The 23,108-nt window shown below is 41.8% G+C and overlaps 1 protein-coding gene across 1 annotated transcript in view; it reads left to right on the forward strand.

The window, feature by feature from the left end:
* The window catches only part of PHEX (phosphate regulating endopeptidase X-linked), a gene marked incomplete at its 5' end in the record, with an annotated part of 206,253 nt that overhangs the window by 41,993 nt on the left and 141,152 nt on the right, over window positions 1-23,108 (forward strand). The window contains 4 exons of the mRNA XM_080831329.1: window positions 11,721-11,789; window positions 14,287-14,403; window positions 17,109-17,192; window positions 18,351-18,496. Of these exons, the coding sequence (XP_080687455.1) occupies window positions 11,721-11,789; window positions 14,287-14,403; window positions 17,109-17,192; window positions 18,351-18,496 (416 nt within the window). The remainder of the gene's footprint in view (window positions 1-11,720; window positions 11,790-14,286; window positions 14,404-17,108; window positions 17,193-18,350; window positions 18,497-23,108) is intronic.

A 23,108-nucleotide genomic window follows, 5' to 3' on the forward strand; every position in this document is an offset into this window, starting at 1 on the left:
ATTGAATCACTAATTTTTTCCTCCCAGTTCTGTCCTTTGTCAAACCATCAAATATTAGTGATATATTGATGATCAAGTCATAGAAGTATAACAACTGTTAAGAGTATATTACCCTCTTCTGCTATAAGTCAACTTTTATTTTTATTTTTTTTAAATTTATTTTATTTTATTAACATATACTGTATTATTTGTTTCAGAGGTACAGATCTGTGAATCATCAGTCTTACACAATTCACAGTATTCATCATAGCACACACCCTCCCCAGTGTCCATCACCCAGCCACCCTATCCTTCCCCTCCCACCCCCCAGCAACAGTCAGTTTGTTTCCTGGGATTAAGAGTTTCTTATGGTTTGTCTTCCTCCCTGGTCCCATCTTGTTTCATTTTTTCCCTTCTTATCCCCCACAGCCCCCTGCCGTGCCTCTCAAATTCCTCATATTAGAGATAGCATATGTTAATTGTCTTTCTCTGATAGACTTATTTTGGTTAGCACAATACTCTTTAGTTCCATCCACGTTGTTGCAAATGGAAGGATTTTTTTGATAGGTGCATAGTATTCCATTGAATATATATACCACACCTTCTTTATCCATTCATCTGTTGATGGACATCTAGGTTCTTTCCGTAGTTTGGCTATTGTGAACATTGCAGCTGTAAACATTCAGGTGTACGTGCCCCTTCAGATTACTACATTTGTATTTTTAGGGTAAATACCTAGTAGTGCGATTGCTGGGTCGTAGGGTAGCTCTATTTTCAACTTTTTGAGGAACCTTCATACTATTTTCCAGAGTGGCTGCACCAGCTTGCATTCCCAACAACAGTATAGGAGGGTTCCCTTTCTCCGCATCCTTGCCAACATCTGTCGTTTCCTGACTTGTTAATTTTAGCCATTCTGATTGGTGTGAGGTGGTATCTCATTGTGGTTTTGATTTGTATTTCCCTGATGGCAAGTGAGGTTGAGTACTTTTTCATGCGTCTATTGGCCATTTGGATGTCTTGTTTGCCGAAATGTCTGTTCATGTCTTCTGCCCATTTCTTGACTGGTTTATTTGTTCTTTGGGTGTTGAGTTTGATAAGTTCATTATAGACTTTGGATACTAGCCCTTTATCTGATACATCATTTACAAATATCTTCCCTCATTCTGTCAGTTGTCTTTTAGTTTTGTTGACTGTTTGCCTTGCTGCGCAAAATCTTTTGATCTTGATGAAGTCCCAATAGTTCGTTTTTGTCCTTGCTTCCCTTGCCTTTGGTGATGTTTCTAGGAAGAAGTTGCTACAGCTGAGATAGAAGAGGTTGCTGCCTGTGTTGTCCTCAAGGATTTTTGATGGATTCCTGTCTCACATTGAGGTCTTTCATCCATTTTGAGTCTGTTTTTGTGTATGGTGTAAGGAAATGGTCCAGTTTCATTCTTCTGCATGTGGATGTCCAGTTTTCCCAACACCATTTGTTGAAAAGCCTGTCTTTTTTCCATGGGACATTCTTTCCTGTGCTGTCAAAGATTAGTTGACCATAGAGTTGAGGGTCCATTTCTGGGCTCTCTATTCTGTTCCATTGATCTATGTGTCTGTTTTTGTGCCAGTACCATACTGTCTTGATGATGACAGCTTTGCAATAGAGCTTGAAGTCTGGAATTGTGATGCTGCCAACTTTGGCTTTCTTTTTCAACATTCCTCTGGCTATTCAGGGTCTTTTCTGGTTCCATATAAGTTTTAGGATTGTTTGTTCCATGTCTTTGAAAAAATTGGAGATATTTTGATAGGGATTGCAATAAATGTGTAGATTGTTCTAGGTTGCATAGGCATTTTCACAATATTTGTTCTTCCAATCCATGAGCATGGAAAGTTTTTCCATTTCTTTGTGTCTTCCTCAATTTCTTTCACGACTATTCTATAGTTTTCTGAGTACAGATTCTTTGCCTCTTTGGTTAGATTTACTCCTAGGAATCTTATGGTTTTGGGTGCAATTATAAATGGGATCAATTAGTTAATTTCTCTTTCTTCTGTCTTATTGTTGGTGTATAGAAATGCAACTGATTTCTGTGCATGGATTTTATATCCTGAAACTTTACTGAATTCCTGTATGAGTTGTAGCAGTTTTGGAGGGGAGTCTTTTGGGTTTTCCACATATAGTATCATATCATCTGCAAAGAGTGAGAGTTTGACTTCTTCTTTGCTGATTTGGATGCCTTTTATTTCTTCTGTTGTTTGATTGCTGAAGCTAGGACTTCTAGTACTATGTTGAATAGCAGTGGTGATAGTGGATAGCACTGCCATGTTCCTGACTTTAGGGGAAGAGCTCTGTTTTTCCCCATTGAGAATGATATTTGCTGTGGGTTTTTCATAGAGACGAACAACTGGCTTTTGTGATATTGAGGTATGTACCCTCTATCCCTACACTGTGAAGAGTTTTGATCAGGAAAGGATGATGTACTTTCCAAATGCTTTTTCAGCATCTGTTGAGAGTATCATGTGGTTCTTGTTCTTTCTTTTATTCATGTATTGTATCACATTGATTGATTTGCGGATGTTGAACCAACCTTGCAGCCCAGGAATAAGGTCTACTTGGTCATGGTGAATAATCCTTTTAATGTACTGTTGGATCCTATTGGCTAGTATTTTGGTGAGAATTTTTGAATCCATGTTCATCATGGATATTGGTCTGTAATTCTCCTTTTTGATGGGGTCTTTGTTTGGTTTTGGAATCAAGGTAATGCTGGCCACAATAAATGTGTTTGGAAGTTTTCCTTCCATTTCTGTTTTTTGGAGCAGTTTCAGGTGAATAGGTATTCATTCTTTAAATGTTTGGTAGAATTCCCCTGGGAAGCCATCTGGCATAGGGCTCTTGGCCTAGGGAGATTTTTGATGACTGCTTCAATCTGCTTTCTGGTTATGGGTCTATTCAGGTCTTTTATTTCATCCTGGTTCAATTTTGGTATTTTGTATGTCTCTAGGAATGCATCCGTTTCTTCCAGATTGTCAAATTTGCTGGCATATAGTTGCTCATAATATGTTGTTATAATTATTTGTATTTCTTTGGTGTTGGTTGTGATCTCTCCTCTTTCATTCATGATCTTATTAATTTAGGTCCTTCCTCTTTTCTTTTTTATAAGTCTGGCCAGGGGGTTATCAGTCTTACTAATTCTTTCAAAGAACCAGCTCCTAGTTTCATTTATCTGTTCTACTGTTCTTTTGGTTTCTGTTTCATTGATTTCTGCTCTGATCTTTATTATTTCTCTTCTCCTGCTGGGTTTAGGTTTTATTTGCTGTTCTTTCTCCAACTCCTTTAGGTGTAGGGTTAGGTTGTATATTTGAAACCTTTCTTGTTTCCTGAGAAAGGCTTGTATTGCTATATACTTTCCTCTCAGGATCACCTTTGTTGCGTCCCAAAGATTTTGAACAGTTGTGTTTTCATTTTCATTTGTTTCCATGAAATTTTAAATTCTTCTTTAATTTCCTGGTTGACCCATTCATTATTTAGTAGGATGCTCTTTAGCCTCCATGTATTTCTGTTCTTTCCAATTTTCCTCTTGTGGAAAATATGCAGGGAGTGAACCCAATCTTTTGGTGCCAGTTGAGATCTACTTTGTGACCCAGGATGTGATCTATACTGGAGAATGTTCCATGTGCACTAGAGAGGTGTGTGTATTCTGTTGCTTTGAGATGGAATGTTCTCAATGTATCTGTGATGTCCATCCAGTCCAGTGTGTCACTGAAAGCCTTTATTTCCTTGTTGATCTTCTGCTTAGATTATCTGTTCTTTGCTGTGAGTAGGGTGTTGAAGTCCCGTACTATTATTGTATGATTGTCGATGTGTTTCTTTGATTTTGTTATTAATTGGTTTATAGATATTAGTATATATTATTATATATTAATATAATGAGGCTCCCATGTTAGGGGCATAGATATTTAAAATTGCTAGATCTTCTTGTTGGACAGACCCTTTAAGTATGATATAGTGTACTTCCTCATCTCTTATTATATATAGTCTTTGGCTTAAAATCTAATTTGTCTGTTTTAAGGATTGCCATCCCAGCTTTCTTTTGATGTCCATTAGCATGGTAAATAGTTTTCCACCCCCTCACTTTAAATCTGGAGGTGTCTTTGGGTCTAAAATGAGTTTCTTGCAGAAGGATATCAATGGGTCTTGTTTTTGTTTGTTTGTTTGTTTTTAGAGATTTTATTTATTTATTTGACAGAGAGAGAGATCACAAGTAGGCAGAGAGGCAGGCAGAGAGAGAGGAGGAAGCAGGCTCCCTGCTGAGCAGAGAGCCTGATGCAGGGCTCGATCCCAGGACCCTGGGATCATGACCTTGAGCGGAAGGCAGAGGCTTTAACCCACTGAGCCACCCAGGCGCCCCGGTCTTTTTTTTTTTTTAATCCATTTTGATACCCTGTGTCTTTTGATTGGGGCATGTAGCCCATTTACGTTCAGACTAACTATTGAAAGATATGAATTTAGTGCCATTGTGACTAATGTGACTGTTACTGTTCATTGTCTCTGTTCCTTTCTGGTCTGTTACTTTTAGGCTCCTTCTTTGCTTTGAGGACCCCTTTCAATATTTCCTGTAGGGCTGGTTTGGTGCTTGCAAATTGTTTTAGTTTTTGTTTGTCCTGGAAGCTTTTTATTTCTCCTTCTATTTTCAGTGACAGCCTAGCTGGATATAGAACTCTTGGCTGCATATTTTTCCTCGTTTAGTGCTCTAAATATATGATTCCAGTCCTTTCTGGCCTGCCAGGTCTCTGTGGATAGGTCTGCTGCCAATCAGTATTTCTACTGTTGTAGTTTATAGTCTTCTTGTCCTGAGCTGCTTTATGGATTTTCTCTTTGACTCTGAGCCTTTAAGTTTTACTCTTAGATGATGGAGTATTGACCCATTTTTATTGATTTTGGGGGGGATTCTCTGTGCCTCCTGGATTTTGATGCTTGTTCCCTTCACCAAATTAGGGAAATTCTCTACTATAATTTGCTCCAATATATCTTCTGTCCCCTCTCTCTTTCTTCTTCTGGGATCCCAATTATTCTAATATTGTTTTATCTTATGGTATCACTTATCTCTTGAATTCTCCCCTCGTGGTCCAGTAGTTGTTTGTCTCTCATTTTCTCAGCTTCTTTATTCTCCATCATTTGGTCTTCTATATCACTAATTCTCTCTTCTGCCTCTTTTATCCTAGCAGTAAGAGCCTTCATTTTTTATTGCACCTCATTAATAGCTTTTTTAAAGAAAATTTCAACTTGGTTAGATTTTAGTTCTTTTATTTCTCCAGAAAGGGGTTTTTATTTTTCCAGAAAGGGATTCTCTAGTAACTTCTATACTTTTTTCAAGCCCTGCTTGCATCTTTACAGTCATCATTCTGAATTCTAGTTCTGACATCTTACTAATGTCCATACTGATTAGGTCCCCAGCAGTTGGTACTGCTTCTTGTTCTTTTTTTTTTTGAAGTTTTTTTTTCTGTCTTGTCATTTTGTCCAGAGAAGAATAGATGAATGAGATAACAGAATGCTAAAAGGGTAACAACGACCCCAGAAAAATATACACTAACCAAATTGGAAGAGACCTGAAACCAGGGGGAGAAGATAGGGAAAAAAAAATATGATCAGGCTGGTGAATAGAACAGAGCCACACACTTGATTTTGGGTCTATTTTAGTCTGTTAAAAGAAACTGCCTCCCGGGGCACCTGGGTGGCTCAGTGGGTTAAGCCTCTGCCTTTGGCTCAGGTCCTGATCCCAGGGTCCTGGGATCGAGCCCCACATCAGGCTCTCTGCTCAGCCAGGAGCCTGCTTCCTCCTCTCTCTCTGCCTGCCTCTCTGCCTACTTGTGATCTCTGTCTGTCAAATAAATAAATAAAATCTTAAAAAAAAGAAGAAACTGCCTCCCCAAGTTTTAAAGAATGAAAAACATATATATAAATGTTTATAAATAAGGATAAACATGATGAAGGGATAGAATATGACTATAAAGATGAAAATTAGAAAAGATTTTAGCAAAGGAATTGATAAGATAAGCACTTGGTTGAAAAAAGAAAAAAAAAAAGGAGAAAGTGTGATCTGGCTGGAGACTAGAACAAAGCCATATGCTAGATTTATGTTATGTTTTGGTGCGTTAGAGGAAATTGTATCCCAAAATTTTAAAGAAAGAAAAACTTATATGTATATAAAAATATGATTAAATACAATGAAGGGATAGGATATGACTATAAAAATGAAAATTAAAAAGGAATTTTTAAAAAAGTTATTGATAAGATAAAATAGTTAAGATAGGTTGAAATAGGAAAGAGGAAAAATTTCAAAATATAGAAAAAGAAAAAAAACAAAAATTTAAAAAAATTTAAAAATTTAATTTTGAAAGACCAAAGAATCATGGGAAAAAAGGGCAAGAATTCTATATGTTGTATTCCCCTGGCTCTTCATTCCTTCCTCTTAAGAAAAAGGACTCTCTTTGGGAAGGCACGGCACTGTGGCGATTCCTTTGGGTGAGCAGGTGGTCCTTTTGGGTGAAGAAAAAAGGCACCTGTCCTGTGGGCAGAAGCATCACCATGCCAAGGCCAGGCAGTTTGGTGAGCAGGGTTGTCCAGACCCACCCAGGGGTCCTCTGTATACAACAGAAGTGAAAGCCCCCAAACATAACTTGCCATGTGGGTTTGGGTTTATTTTATGTAAGGAGATAATAAGAATGAGGACTCTAGGGACAATAAAGGACTTGAATATATAGGATCCTGAAAAAACATTTGGAAGACCAGGTTGTCTAAGTATGTGTTACTGAAACTGACTTTAAGTCATCATTAGTGGCCTGCTTTTTGTTTGACTTTTTAGCAAAATCTGTAAGAATGACAAGGAGAGACCCTCTTGGAAATGAAGTTTTTCTAATTGCTTTGCCTTTTCTTTTCCTAAATCTTAATTTGGCAGATGTTTCTTTTTGTGTTACTGCTTTGTTTCCTAACCTGAGGTTTGTTGTAGTTAGAGAAAAAAAAAATCATCTTTGAGTTCAATATGTCGGATTTCCTAAACACATACTTTATTTTCTACTTGGGATGTTCAGATCATTTGTAAACACAAGGATTAAAAAACCTGCAATAACACAGTGTCCTAATGTTGGTCTCTTGAGAAAGTCTTTTGCCTCAAGAGTTTGTATGTTTCTAAAGAGATTTAGTTGTCAGACCTTATTCTGTTTGGTGTATTTAAAATGTTTCCTGGAAACCATAACAATGTAGAGATTTAAAAAAGGTCCAGTAACTTTACTTGAGTCATCTAAACTTTTACAATAAGCGAATTTAACTTCATTTCTTCAGAGGGAAGCTTTGGCTTTCTTGATGTTGTCTATTTAGTTTCCTTTCCTATGAGACTGAAGCTCCAAAGATTACTCCAAGTTGTCCAGATCTAATTGAAAGCCAAAGCATCTTAATCATAATATTGTGTTTCACGATCCTGGCTTACCTAATTTTTGGAAGAAATGGTGGTAGATTGGGAGTTTTAGTAGGATGAAGCCAGGCTGGCTTATGATGTGGTTGTGTGGGGCCAATTAGAGAAGATGGTTGAACACAACAATTTAAGGATGTTAGTAATACATGCAGGCAAGATAGATGTTATGAAAATTTCTTTTTTTTTCTCCTTGAAAGAAGAGCAGTATTTTTCTTTGAATTTTCATAACATCACTAATTTTTTTTAACCCTTTTTATTTATTTATTTTTTTGGAATTTCTTTTCAGTGTTCCAGAATTCATTGTTTATGCACCACACCCAGTGCTCCATGCAATACGTGCCCTCCTTAATACCCACCACCAGGCTCACCCAACCCCCACTCCCCCAAAACCCTCAGTTTGTTTCTCAGAGTCCACAGTCTCTCATGCTTTGTCTCCCTCCTCCGATTTCTCCCAACTCCCTTCTCCTCTCCATCTCCCCATGCCCTCCATGTTCTTGGTCTTTGTAGTATTTGTTACATATGAAGGAGATCCTCATGGAAAACTGTGATCCTATACCAATCTTACGTATTAAAAAAATATTTGAGATATAGTAAAATGAAGAACTAGAATACATAGATAAAAATAATACAGAGTTACATAAATTAATGATACAGGCATGTAGGATCCAGTTTTTATTCAGTTGCTACTAATTTTTGAGGTGTTACTTAGATTTGGTATGTTCTTAATTTGACTTAACTTTTTTCTGTGTGAATCAGATTTAAAATTAGAAAATCTGCTGTTGGGATTTGTTTTATTCAGTCTCTAGGCAGTTGCTGAAACTCAAGAAAGAACTGCCATAGATTTAGAGAAGATTCTGGAACTTAAAAAAAATACTTATTTTTAAATTTACATACAATGAAATTAACTTTTTGTGATGCATGTGTCTATAAGGGCTTTTTCTTAAAAGAATTTTTATTCATTTGAGAGAGTGTGCATGCGTGTGTGTGTGTGTGAGAGCACAGTTTGGGGGAGGGGCCAAGGGAGAAGGAGAAGCAGCCTTCCCGCTTAGGAGGGAGCCCAAAGACAGGGCTGCATGCCAGAATGCCAGGATCATAACCCGAGCTGAAGGCAGACACTTAACTGACTGAGCCACCCAGGTGCCCCTGTAAGTTTAGACAAGTGCATAGAGTCACACAACAGTTCCATCACCCCCTCACAAAATTCCCTCATGTTGCCCCTTTGTAGTCAACCACTTTCCCCATCCTTAAACACCATTCTCTGTCCCTGTAGTTTTGCCTTTTTCAGAATGTGAGTAAAACTTGCCTGTGTTGTTCCATGTATCAGTAGTTCATTCCTTCTTATGGCTGATGACTGTTCCAGAGTGTGTCACAGTTTATCCTTTCACCAGTTGAAGAACTTTTGGGTTGTTTCCAGTTTTTGGCAATGATGAATAGAGTTACATGTGGGTTTTTGTGTGAGCATGAAGTTTTTATTTCTCTTGGATAACTACCTGGGAGTGGGATTGCTAGGTCATATGTAACTGTATGTTTAACTTTTTAAGAAACTGTCAGATTGGTTTCTCTCTCTCTCTCTCTTTTTAAGATTTTATTTTGTTGACAGAGAGAGACACAGCAAGAGAGGGAACACAAGCAGGGGAAGTGGGAGAGGGAGAAGCAGGCTTCCTGTCGAGCAGGGAGCCTGATGCGGGGCCTGATCCCAGGATCCCAGGATCATGACCCTAGCCGAAGGTGGATGCTTAATGACTGAGCCATCCAGGTGCCCCTCAAACTGGTTTCTGAGGTGGCTTTGCCCTTTTGCGTTCCCACCAGCAGTGTGCGAGTGATGCAGTATTTCTACCTCCTAGACAGCGTTTATATTGTCAGGTTTTGCTTGTTTGTTTTTGCCATTGTAATGACAGGTAGTGGTATTGTCTTGTTTGTGACTTACATTTTCCCAATTATTAGTGCTGTGGACATCTTCCCATGCACTTACTTTCCATTTTCATACCTTTGGTGAATTGTCTCTTCAGATCTTTTGCTTGCTTTTAAAATGAGTTAATTATTTTCTTACTGTTGCATGTTGAGGGCTCTTTATATACAAATCCTTTTTCATATATGTAGTTTTCAAATATTTTATCTCTGTCTGTAGCTCTTTTTATTTTGACAGTGTCATTCACAGAGCAAAAATTTTTAATGATGCAGTCCAATTTCTTTTTTCTTCTATGGATTGTGATTTTGGTATTTTTTAAAAGATTTTATTTATTTATTTGACAGAGATTACAAGGAGGCGGAGAGGCAGGCAGAGAGAGGAGGAAGCAGGCTCCCCGTGGAGCAGAGAGCCTGATGTGGGGCTTGATCCCAGGACCCTGGGATCATGACCTGAGCCGAAGGCAGAAGCTTTAAGCCACTGAGCCACCCAGGCACCCCTGATTTTGGTATTTTGTCTAATTAACTCTGTCTAGGGGCACCTGGGTAGCTCAGTCAGGTGGCTCAGTTGGTTAAGTGTCTGACCTTGGCTTAGGTCATGATCTCAGGGTCCTGAGAGTCGTCTTCTTCTCCCTCTGTGTTCTCTCTCTCTCAAATAAATAATTAAATCTTAAAAAAAAAATAACTCTGTCTAACCCTAGGTCACAAGAACTCCCCCTCTATTTTCTTCTAGATGTTTCATAGTTTTAAGTTTTACATTTAGGTCTATGATCCATTTTGAGTTAATTTTTGTATAAGATGTGAGGTATGGGTCAAGGTCCATTTTTTCTTTTTTTTTTTCTGCAAATGGATGTCCAGTTGTTTTTTTTTTTTTTTTTTTAAATTTTTTATTTATTTTCAGCGTAACAGTATTCATTGTTTTTTCACCACACCCAGTGCTCCATGCAATCTGTGCCCTCCCTAATACCCACCACCTGGTTCCCCCACCCTCCCACCCCGCCCCTTCAAAACCCTCAGGTTGTTTTTCAGAGTCCATAGTCTCTCATGGTTCACCTCCCCTTCCAATTTCCCTCAACTCCCTTCTCCTCTCCATCTACCCTTGTCCTCTATATTATTTGTTATGCTCCACCAATAAGTGGAACCATATGATACTTGACTTTCTCTGTTTGACTTATTTCACTCAGCATAATCTCTTCCAGTCCTGTCCATGTTGCTACAAAAGTTGGGTATTCGTCCTTTCTGATGGAGGCATAATACTCCATAGTGTATATGGACCACATCTTCCTTATCCATTCATCCGTTGAAGGGCATCTTGGTTCTTTCCACAGTTTGGCGACCGTGGCCATTGCTGCTATAAACATTGGGGTACAGATGGCCCTTCTTTTCACTACATCTGTATCTTTGGGGTAAATACCCAGCAGTGCAATTGCAGGGTCATAGGGAAGATCTATTTTTAATTTCCTGAGGAATCTCCACACTGTTCTCCAAAGTGGCTGCACCAGTTTGCATTCCCACCAACAGTGTAAGAGGGTTCCCCTTTCTCCACATCCTCTCCAACACACGTTGTTTCCTGTCTTGCTAATTTTGGCCATTCTAACTGGTGTAAGGTGGTATCTCAATGTGGTTTTGATTTGAATCTCCCTGATGGGGATGTCCAGTTGTTTTAACACATTCTTCAAAAAGACTGTCTTTTCCCCTTTGATTGCCTTTAAGGTATGAAATTGTTTAATTTGAGAAATTATGTTTTGCTTTTCCATAATAACTCTGATTATTTAGTTGTCTGATTATTATTTGTATTTTTATCACCTATCCTAAACTTTCCAGAGAGAGTTCTAAATTTTGCAGAGATTTCTCAAAGCAGAATTATTTGATTCCTTTAAAATAAAAAAAAAATCAATCAATGCAGCACAATATTTTAGGGGTATGGAGGTAGAAAATCTGGTTAATCAACCCTTTCTGGATTGGCATTTTTGTAAAATACTGCAGTGTGGAGAATACTGGATCTGGTGACAGGAGACAGTGATTCTCCTCTGAGCTCTGCCCAGCCATGTTACCTTGGAAAAGTCACCTATTTCTTTGGCTTTCGTTTCTCCACAAGAAGGGGGAAAACCAAAACATCTCTAAGACCTATTTCAATTCAGATAACTTTGATGCTATTCAGTATTGGTAGAACCTCAAAAGGGTTAGAATCCATGAAGCAGGGGCCGGTCTCTGATACTCTCTAATTTCTGTCTTTGCTGAAGTACGTATTGCCTGTCACTCTGAGTGCAGGGAACTGTTTCTGTACTGGTGACAGAGACCCAGACTATCCCTGGGATGCGGATTCCATGATTCTTGTTAAAGTGGTTGGTAAGAATTTGTATTATAAACAGAATGCTTTCTCTTTTGTTTCAACAGCTGGACCAAGCGACTCTCTCCCTAGCCGTGAGGGAGGACTACCTGGATAATACCACAGAAGCCAAGTCTGTAAGTTTTCCTCATATTCGACACTGTGCCTTGTCAGACTGTTGTTGGGTTCATAAATTGTTCTAAAATCCCTGACTCTTTATTGGAAATGAACAGTGTGACTGTTTAATGACCATGTTGCCAATGCAGGAAGCAGAGACTTTTTATTCACTCAGACAAATGGCACTCTCTCTCTTCGGGAAGTCTGGGTATCAAGGCTCAGTGCCCTCATGATGGAGCTGGGGAGACAGCACACCCGAACGAAGTTACCGAGAAATGAGCCTGCAGCCTTTCCTTAGAACTGTGGAGAGCTCACTGTACATTGCAGAAGTAAAGTGTGGGATTTGCCTGGGTTCACGTAGTCAGTGAGTGGTTCTCAAATCGTATGGCTTAAGAATCACCGGGAATGTCCTGTTAAATGTCGATTCTTGGGCTGCAGCCCAGGAGAGGCCCATGTAGGAGACTTGAAGTGGGACCCAGGAATCCGTTTTCTTAACAGATGCCACGGGTTAATCCAAGGTTAATGAGAGCCAGATGGGGGGCGCCTGGGTGGCTGGGAAACCTACTAGTTTCCTGGAGTTTGGAGTAGAGCTGCTTCATTCCTGACACTTTAAATTCATTTTGGAAACATGGTTGAATTTCCAAAGGAGCCCCAGACCCAGGGGATCCTTGACTAGGGAGTTCACCGGTTTCTGGGCCAGCCTAAGAATGTAAGAACTTAGACTGGGAAGTGTTGGGTCCCAAGGGAAGTCCCTGCCCCTTTGCTGATACTAAACCTTGTATCTAGAAGGTTCGAGAGGGCAGGAAGCTAGGTAAGATCTTAGGCAACTTCCTGGGTGAGGACACTCATCAAAGAAGATTGGCATATTTGTATTGTTCAACAGTGGATAGAAGGAACTTTTGCCAGTCTGCGGGCACCTACCTTTCTTTTGGAGTCACCACTCTATCAGCAACCAGGCTTGAAACCGTGTAACCAATCAGTCAAGTCCTATGGATTCTACTTCCAAAATCTCTGTTCCCTCTGGTCCCCCCTCTGTCTTTACTGCTCTAGGTACTCCTTGTTAACTCTCGTCTTGACTACAAGTAGCTTTTAACTGTTACCTCCTCCCCTTCGTTTCATTGCCTCCTCAGCACCACTGGACAAGTTCTCTTCTCAGAGTGTAGCTCCCAGCATGCTTTTTGCTCACACGCTAGGCTCCGAATTCCTTAGAGGGAATTCAAGGCCTCTTCATGACGTGATCCCAGAGCATATTTGCGGCCTCATTTACTTTTGTTTTTCTCCCAACAAAGGCAGCTTGTGCACCTCACAGGAGGGCTCTTCACTGCTCCTTCCAGTGCTCTGTGCTCATTTCTCCAGGCCGGAATTCTTCTCTACTTTTTGAGTTCCCAAACACTTAGCAGCTTTGTTAAGGAACTGATTTTGGTGTCTCTAACGCTGCAGTTAGTAATTTCATGTTTATCTCCGTCACTGGATTACACATTGAGAACCAGACTCATGCATTATGTAATTTTTTCATCTGTGCCCCCCATAAGCACAGAATGCCTAGCAAGATATCCTATACATGTGTTAATGGAATAAATAATTTCTTAACTTGAGTTGGGAATTAGAAAGCATCGTTTCTAATTAAGATTATTTGCAAAGCTTGCTTACTGATTAGCAAATATTTATTAAGGCCCTGCTATATGCCAAGCACTGTATAGGTCTCGAGGTCATAGGCATAGCAAGAATAGCATATAGAGTCAAGATGTAAGGAAATCTTAGTCCCATAGCACAACTGTGCAATAATTTATGATGTGGTGTATTGAGTTCTCACAAATATGTCTGGAAGGAGAGGTTACCCTCAACAAAATTCTACAGTTTCCACAGAGAAAGTTCCCACTCCAGTGCCATATGAATAGCCTGAAAGTAGGTTTACGAACATGCAGAGGGGAAATGCTGTATTTGCTATTTGCTGGGTTTCTCTTTATCATTCCTCTCTTCTTTCTTTTTTCCCTGAGTAGTGAGGAGAACTTTGTAAAATCCATACAAAACTGAAGAGACATAGGGCTGCGATCACTGGTCCTTTATTGCTTAGTGTGAAGGTGGGTACATTGAGCTGGAAGAGAATAAATCATTTTCCACTAGTCTTCATGGATCATTCCTCCTGCTTTTAGCAAATCTTCTTTCCCATTATTTTATTAAAACCTCATTGCCTGGAAAGAGGAGTCTGACCTTTAACTTCCCATTCTGGGCTTATTTGGAGATGTTTCATGTATCTATCGTATCACTGGTTGCCAGAAAACTAGTTCCCTTGATCCTTGGTGGCTGGTATCTTTGTCTTTCATGGAAGCAGTCCCCCAGTAACTGCCACTCTTCTTTGTCCCAAAGTGGTCGGTGGATGGTTCATTTTGCCTCATGCCTGAGTATAGAGTGAAATTGAAGAGCATTTACTTCTACCTGCTGTTTTTGCTCTTCTCTGTCCCTGAAACGTACTTTCTAATAGGCTGTCATGGTCACTTGCTTCTTTATCTCTTACAGTATCGGGATGCCCTTTACAAGTTCATGGTGGACACGGCTGTGCTTTTGGGAGCTAATAGCTCCCGAGCAGAGCATGACATGAAGTCAGTGCTTAGATTGGAAATTAAGATAGCTGAGGTAAGTCTTAATGTAAACTCTTTTTTTTCCCTTCTCCTTATTTTAAAAGACGTATACCGTAAGTGAAAATATATATAAAAATGACATTCTGTGGCGTTGTCCTTTGGGTCCAAGGTAGAGCTCATAGCATCCCCTCTGGAAAGGAACAGGAAGAAGAACCATGACAGAAAGAAGAGCTCTTCTTTCCTTCTGCCTCCCTGCTTTAAGTCCAAGGGCCATATGCCACCCAGCTGTGGCCAAAGAACAGCATCTGGGAGATCCTTGGACTACGTTTTCCTGAAAGACTTCTGTGTGGTTCCTATAGAAGAATAGTTAGTTAATAAATCCGTATTGATTTGGCTTGGGTGAAGGTTATTTTTCATTTAGTTTACCCTTTATACCAGTTCCGCTCAGGCTCAGTCTGACCTAAGATCGGGGCTTTGGGAAGTCGGTTCACCCTTCCTAATACTGGATATACAGTTGGATGTAGAAAGTGCAGAGGACATACTCGTAAGCATTGTTTAGCGGCCATTCTGGTGCTTCCTTGTACCTAACCCTGTTTTTTATTCTTTTCTTGCCCCACTTAAATGTCATTATGGCACATGCTCAGTTCTTTGTAAGTTGCCTTAAGTTCAGGCTCAGGGTAGAGACCCAAGAACAAACTTGAGGGCAAGTAATGAGAAATTCTCACAGGTTTACTTTGTTCGGAACATAACTTCTTTGGAAGAAGAACCAACGTGCAAAATCCCTGTATATTCTTAGGACCAGGGGGAACAAATGTGAAACCCTTAGTTGGATGTGAGTCCAGGTGTTGCTTGTTTTGTGTTTGACGAGGTGGTGGGAGGGTATTGAGGTATGGAGTAGGGATGATTGATAAGGGTCAGGAGGAAGTAGTTTCTCTCAGCTGCAGCGATGTACATGCATACATCTCTCCAAACTCTTACTTGCGGAGCAGAGAGTTCATTCATGCATGTCACCTTTGGAGGCTGTGTGCACACTGCTGCAGATGTTCTGGAGTCAAAGACTGGGCCTCTGAGCCATGTCTAGAGGCCATCTGGATTCCCTTCCCAGGCAAATAGGAGACCCAGAGCTCTAATTTGGACTGAAGCTCTGGTGCAGTGGGGGGAGGCCTTGCCCCGAGCCAGGGATTCGGACCAAGAAGGGAACTAAAAACAGCTGGGCTGAGGCAAGACTGGGAATTGTTGAGAGGCTAAATGAAGTGACAAATCCATGGGGTGGGGGGGGGACGTAGTTGGCAGAGAGCTGAAAACAGCTCTGAGGCCAAAGGGCTTCAATCTGGGGCTGTGAGCCCTAGTAGAGGGAGGGAGGAGTATGGACATTCTCTGAGGCAATGATTCAGATAGAGCCAGAAAGCTTTTTGAAAGATTCATGAACTCTCTCCTGTGGAGGGTGAGGGGGGAGAAGCTGAGGGCACTGAAGCATAGAAAAGAGGGGGCAGATGTCTGTCACTCAGCCCTGTGGGATTTTTGTCTTCAAAAATCTGTGGTGCATGGGTTTTTGGCCAGCCGGTAACTCTTACTTCCATCTTTTATACCCCTAGGCCATTCAAAATTAGTGGAACACATAGTACTAGGGAAACTTCTGAAGCTAGAGAGACAGGACAACCTAGCCAAGCACCAAAACGTCCTTGGAAATATAGCCATGGAAGTGTGCATTTAACCAATACCAGCTAGAGAGAAGTGTTCACAAAGGGAGGGCACGTTGATGGAGTGGCCCTTGTGATCAGAGCCAAGTAGAGTTTAATTGGAAAGGCTTGACTGAGAAAATGAATTTGGGCCAAGTCTTGAATCTTAGTTTAAACTATGGGAGTAGTGATGGTGGATGGGGGTGCCAGGGTAGGAGAGTCCTGTGTGAGGTGTGAGGTAGAAGGTAGCAAGTTTAATGCAAGGGAACCAGAGGATGGAGGACCTTAAGAGCACGGTGCGGTTTAGGGCTATGGGGAGCTACTTCCTGTCCACAGAAGTGATTAAGATGGCCCTTGAGGAAGATGATCATTGCTACTTTTCTTTGATTCAACGTAGCTTGGATTTGGTGTTGGCACAGTGGCCAGGAGCACGAGTATTGGGAACAGAAAGAGTGTCAAGAGTGAAGGTTGGCGACGTAGACTTGGAAGTATGTGTTTGAGTGGTAACTGAACTCATTCCTTGAGCAGTGGTGACAGGGGTGGGTCTCAAGGTCAGAGAAAGCAGAGGGAAGAGGGAAGGGAAGGTAATGTGATGAGCTGTTAACAGAACGATCACAGATGGCAGTGGTATCCAGGTAGTCTAGTGCTCTTTAGTGAATATGTGTCCCAAGGGATGAAGGGATGGCCTGTGGTTCCTGAGCACTTTGGGTCATTATCTGGATCCCACAGGTGGAGGTGGAGTGTTTGTCTCAGTTGCATAATCTCAGTTTGGCTGTCAGACCTGCGCCAGGAATAGACTTTTATCCATCCACATTAGAGGTGAGGAATGGATTTAGGAAGTTATTTTTGGATTGAGGGCAGTGTTTCACACTGAACGGGACAGGAAAGATTCTTTTTATTATCTTCATCTTAATTTTGCCTGAAGTGATGGCTTCTTTTCCTCTCTCTCCCAAGTGGAGCACTGCACCAGAATCTTGAAAGGCTTTATGATACTCGGCAGATGTTTTGGCACATGCAGAAAGTGGTCATGCATCAAGAAATGGTTCATTTGAAAAAAATAACCAAAGTCTCTTTCCAACAGATAATGATTCCACATGAAAACCGAACCAGCGAGGCCATGTACAACAAAATGAACATTTCCCAGCTGAGTGCTATGATTCCCCAGGTTGGTGAAAATGATCTAGGAAATGTTATCTTAACTGGTCATTATACAAGCAATTGTACATCCTCTGTGTATGAATTTTTGCCTTTGTGAAACCTACCATCAGTCTTAGTGGTTATCATCATGTTCATGAGTCACCACCTAAAATATCCCCTGCCAGTGCATTAGGGTGCTTCTTCCTGTGGGGAACAGAAAACCTTTCCAAGAGTGGCTTAAAAACTTAAAGCCCATTTTCTTACATGACAGAGGTCCAGATGTAGGTGGTTGCTGGTGTTGCTTTTGCTGTTGAACAGTGTTGTCAAAGAACCACGTTTGTTCTTTCCACTCCACTCTCCTTAGTGTGTTGGCTTTTTGACCTCCCGTTTGATGACTCAGGTTTGCGAGGTGGCTACGGTAGCTCCACATATCACGTCTGCCATCAGCCAGCAAGAAAGGGGAAGGGCCAGTGATAGTCAGGTCTCTCTGTTTTACCAGGAAAAAATACCAAAGCCTTTCCAGCATATTCCCAGATGTCTTCCCTTTGTGTCTTAAGTAGGACTGGGGCCTGTGGCCATCCCTGCTTACAGGGGAGGCTGCGAGTGAGTAACTGGTTTTCCATTTCAGTAGTGGATGCAGGCAAGGGAGGTAAAAAAAAAAAAAAAAAAGGCTGGAAATGACTTTTGGGGTAGCCAGCTAAAAATGCCAAGAGAGTGATGCTCTGGAGGGGACACATATTGTTTTCCTAGTTCCCCCTGCATAAGTAAAGCTGCCCCAGAGGGGAGACCAGTAGCATAGCCTGGCCTGGGGCATCCGTGTGTATCCTTGAGTGCAGTGAGCTGGGGGGCTGGGGGTGGGGTGTGAGGGCCAGCGTGAGAGGGAGAGGAGTGGGGGGGAGGAGTGTGGGGGGCAGGGAGAGAATGAGGGCCTGGGGAGCTGAGGAGGTAGGGAATGTGCTGTCTTCGGGCAGATGGTACAGAACGCATGGGAAGTCTGTGATACAGGCGGTAGGTCTGCGTAGCCTGTGACCAGTCGTTTCTTTTCTAGAGTTGAGCAGTTACATCTCTAACTATTTGGTCAGAAATTACAGGCCGTGGAGTATGTTCAGCCAGCTGTCTTTGCCTTTCTCCTTGCTTGCTGCCCAGCAGATGTCCCCTCACTCTGTTTTTCTGTCTCTCTCCTCAGTTTGACTGGCTGGGCTACATCAAGAAGGTCATCGATGTGAGACTCTACCCCGACCTAAAAGACATTGGCCCCTCAGAGAACGTGGTCGTCCGTGTCCCGCAGTACTTTAAGGATTTGTTTAGGATATTGGGCTCTGAGAGGAAGAAGTAAGAGCTTTCTTGTGTATTTTACCATGACTTTTGTTTTTCCTTTTAAATTATCAGGCCGTCCCTCTCAACATCCTTGGAGTACTGTTGTTAAAGAAAGTTACCTCAAAAGAGTTTTAGGGAAAATGGTGGTGCCCTTTGTGACAAATTGGCCAAAAACATTGTCTGGTGTCATTTACTTGCTACGATAGTGTAGATACACAATGTTTTGCCCCTTATTTTTGGCTTTTCTCCATATTTTTCTCTCCGACAGCCTCAATTGTTTCCTACTTTTAGGAACTACTTATATAATGATGTTATTTTCTGAGATTTCTATACGAGCATCTCTTTTTTTCCAGTTCATTCTTGGCCCTTGGCTGCTTTTTTTCCTGCTTTCTTTTCAGCAGTAAGTCACTTTGTTGCAATATAGTGAAGGACCTGTGTTGAATAAGAGTACTCTGAGAGCTGTAGAAAAATTGCACTGATGAAATAACTTCAGGAACTGTCTGGTTTTTCTTATTTCATATGTATTTTAAAGGTTTTATCTATTTATTTGAGAGAGAGAGCGCGTGCGCGCACAGCATGGGGGGGGCGGTGGTGAGGAGCAGAGGGAGAGGGCCAAGCAGACTCTGCGCGGAGCACAGACCACAATGCAGGGCTCAGTCCCATGACCCTGAGATCAGGACCTGAGCCAGAATCAAGAGTCGGACACAGGGGACACTTAACTGCTTAACCTTAACTGACTGAGGCACCCAGGCACCCTTGGTTTTTCTTATTTTACTTATTTATTATTATTATTTTTTAAAGATTTTATTTATTTGATAGAGAGAATGAGAGAGAGAAATAGAGCAGGGGGAGGGACAGAGGGAGAAGCAGACTCCGCGCTGAGCAGGGAGCCCCAGTGCAGGGCACAGTCCTGGGACTCTGGGATCATGACCTGAGCCAAACAGCAGATGCTCAATTGACTGAGCCACCCAGGTGCCCCATGGTTTTTCATATTTTAAAGAATATTTTAGAATTGGTTGCTTTGCTACTTTAGCACTATAGACAAGAAGATCCTAAAAATGTCCCTGAAAGAGAATTTTACATCTTCATGAATTCATTCAGATTTGACTACAGAAGATGAAGCACAGCAAGGTCAAGTAGATTTACAAAGGCAGTTTCCTAAGCTAGTTGCCAGACCACAATTAAAAATCGTATTTTCTTATTTGGACTTAGGGCTGTCTTGCCAGGAATTATGTAAAAAGAAAAAAAAAAAAGATGCCTGCAGAAGTCCTAGGAATAAAATATAGCGTCCATCCCTACCTAAGGAAACACTTAAACACCTTTGAAGAGCTCCTTTTCCTTTTAAGATGATATTTTATGATAAAAGCAGTATGTGTTCATTGAGGAAAGCATACAGAAAAGGGAGAGAAGAAATGATAAATTTACTTAAAATTCTACCATTTAGAGATAAGCAGCGATTCTATAAAAATTTTCTAAGTGAAAATTGAATCTAGAGGTAGATTAGTGGATGTGTGGGGGAGAGCCTTGCCCTTGAAAGTGTGCTCCGTGCCAGTATTACACTATATGGTAACTAGAATTTAAATAAAAAAAACGAAAAAAACAAAGTGTGCTCTGTAGACCAATAACGCCAGCAGCATCACCGCAGACCCTTGGTGGAAATATCGAATCCAAGGCCCCTCCTCCATAGAGAAGGAAACAGCAGTTCTGGGGTGAGGCCCTGGAATCTGAATTTTAGCAAGCACCCCTGGAGAATCTTTCAGTTAGTGTTTTTGGGGGGAGTCACTGGGTTTGAAGACCGATTCATGTTAAACACCATTATGCCTAACAGTTTCCTTTGATCTTTTAAAAAAATTGTTCCCACTTTATAGATGAGGAAACTGAGGTAAAGTGACTTCTGCAGGACAGACCTTGAAGAGGGGGTGGAACTGAGAGTCTAAATTGGTCGCCCTTGTTTCCATCCTGCCTCTGGCACACAAGTCCCTGTATTGAAAAGAGACCCTTTGCAGACATTTCGCTGCTACGTTCCCCTAGCGTTGCGTGGGTTCCAGGATTCCAACCCATCCTGGGTTGGTCTCAGCGGGTCACCGCTTGACTGCGGCTTCCCCTCTTCTGTCGCGCCCCCTGCCGACCTGGCTGTGTTAGGCTTTTCCTTCCGAAGGAGTAGCTGTGGGGGTGGTGGTACTGCCTCCCTGGCAGGCTGTGGTACCAGGCACAAAAAACCCGGGAGCAACCAGACCTCCCCCACCCCCGGAGGTGGCGCCAGAGGCTGCACTGGCCCTTGCAGTTCAAGGGAGTAGGTGGTCGGGCCATTTGGAGGCCCAAGCTGGAGGCTGCCTGTGGGGACAAGGGGTCGGTGTTCAAGGGGGAAAGGGACTGTAGATGCAGTGATGTGCTAGGTCCCTCACATTATGCCTGTCTCTTCCTAACTCTGTGTTGAGTGAGCTCATGTGAACAGTTTGAAATGGGAATATTCACACCATGGAAATTGGCAAATGCTACAAATCAAGTTTTTTTTTTTTTCTTGGAAAGCCATTTGTGAAACATTTACTAGCACATCACTGTTTGAGAGGTGCTGCAGATGTCCCTCCCTTTCTGTCCTCCCCTCAGCTCTCCCCCGACTCCTGACTTGCAGATGCCTCAGACAGTTAACCATCTAGTTTGGTCTGAGGAGCAAAGTGGGAGGAGGGGAGAGGCTGAGGAAGGATGGGGTTCGAGAGATTTTGCTTGGGGTCTTCCTCTGGGCAAGGCCTGGTCTCATGGAGATCATCTGCATCAGTATTCTCTCTCTCTCTCTTTCTTTCTTTTCTTTCTTTCTTTTTTTCAGCAGGCTGGCTGAAAGCAAACCATTGGAGATTTATCCAAGCCTCTGATCTTTTCTGTCTTCAGTTTTATTTTAATATAAAGCAAGCACAATGTACATTAAAGTGAGATGATTCTCGTTGGACATATGCTTGCAGAGGCTTGCCTGGAAAATGTGCTGTTATGTGGACCTCTTACGGGGCTCAGTGCTGCTCAGGGTCATCTGGGGCCGTGATGTTCAAAGTATGACCCATGGAGACCAGTACAGGCCTGGCCTGGCAGCTTGTTAGAAATGCAGAAATCAGGCTCCACTCCAGACCTACTGAATCATCATCTGTCATTTAGTAAGCTCCTTGGGGAGTTCATATACACACTAAAATTTAAGAAGCACTGATCTGGGATTTAGAAATTCCTGGTTCAGCTGCGTGTGCAGAAAGAGGAGAAGATAGAGTTTTCCTAGACCAATGGTTCTCAAATCTGACAAGCATCAGCACTTCCTGAAGGGCTTGTTAATATAGACTGCTCGGTCCCATTCCACAGTTGTGATTGATGAGATCTGGGGTGAAGCCTAGGAATTTTCTAAAAAGTTCTCGGCAATGCTGAAGCTGCTGGTCCGGGGACACATCTTGAGGACCTCTGCCTTAGGTGTACGTTTGAGCAGCCTCTGGGTTTTAAGAAGATCCCTTTGGCTTTTGAGAACCTTTGAGAAGAACCTGTTTGGCTTTCCTCAGGTAGTTTGACTTAGAGGAGCATATGCCAGCTCTGGAGTCTGAAGACCAGATGTTAGTTCTGTGTTTGCCACAGACTTGCAAGTCCCTTGAACTCTGACCGTTGTTTTCTTCATCTGATAATGAGGATAATAATAACCATCCCATCACAGTGCCTTGAGGGTCAGAAAAGGCACTTAATGAATGCAAACAAATGCAAGCTGTCACTAATTGACAGGGGGCAGCAAGAGCCTCTTTAAAAAAAAAAAAAAAAAAAACAACTCTTCCCAGTCAGAGGCTTTGGGAAATGAATTCGTGTTGCTCTTTTAATGATGGGTTCTCTCCTGAGATGTTTTGCTTTCCTCCGCTTTATTTATTGCCATTTGGGGAAATTACCATACTGCTGAAAATGCTTTTTGGAAAAAAAAAAAGATATTATGTGTTATTTTCAAGGACTGTTGCTGAATATGATGTTTGTTTGTTTGTTTTTTTTGATATATCTGAGCATTAAGTGGCAGTGATTCAGTCATTACGGTCGGATCTGTTTCTGGCGTGGCGATATTAGCACTCCGAAGCCCGGCTCCCCAGCATTCTGTCGGCGTATTTATAACCCACCGGAGCAGCTCATCAGCACCATTGTCTTGCTGTGCGAGCTTCCCTGCATTCCATCTTCCAGCTCTCAGAGGTCTTGTTTTGCTATCCTCTTAGCAATGCCTTGCCCATGAAGGCCTCACACACTATTCTTTCTTCGGACGAAGCATTTGGGGTCTTTTGACTGGCCAGGAAATCTGTACTGAATTAGAGGCATTAATTTATCACCGTGTGGCCTGGGGAAAAGCACAGAGCCCTTGGGGTTAGACCCACTTCCGTCTGGTGTAGACTCCATCCCTTATTACACTGGCTCTCCAACTTGTTCGCACACCGAACTTAGCTGGGAGAAATGTAAACACAGTGTTTATGCTGGATCCCACCCCAGAGATTCTGATGTCGCTGCTCTGGAGTGGCCTGGGCATTTATCGGAACTTCTTAAACACCTCATGTGATCCTAGCAAGTTGGCGATGCACTGACTATGCGGTCACGAGGAGTTCCTTAATGGTTCGGGGCCTCGAGTTTCTTTGTA

Source organism: Martes martes (assembly GCF_963455335.1).
Source record: "Martes martes genome assembly, chromosome: X".
Taxonomy (NCBI): Eukaryota; Metazoa; Chordata; class Mammalia; order Carnivora; family Mustelidae; genus Martes; species Martes martes.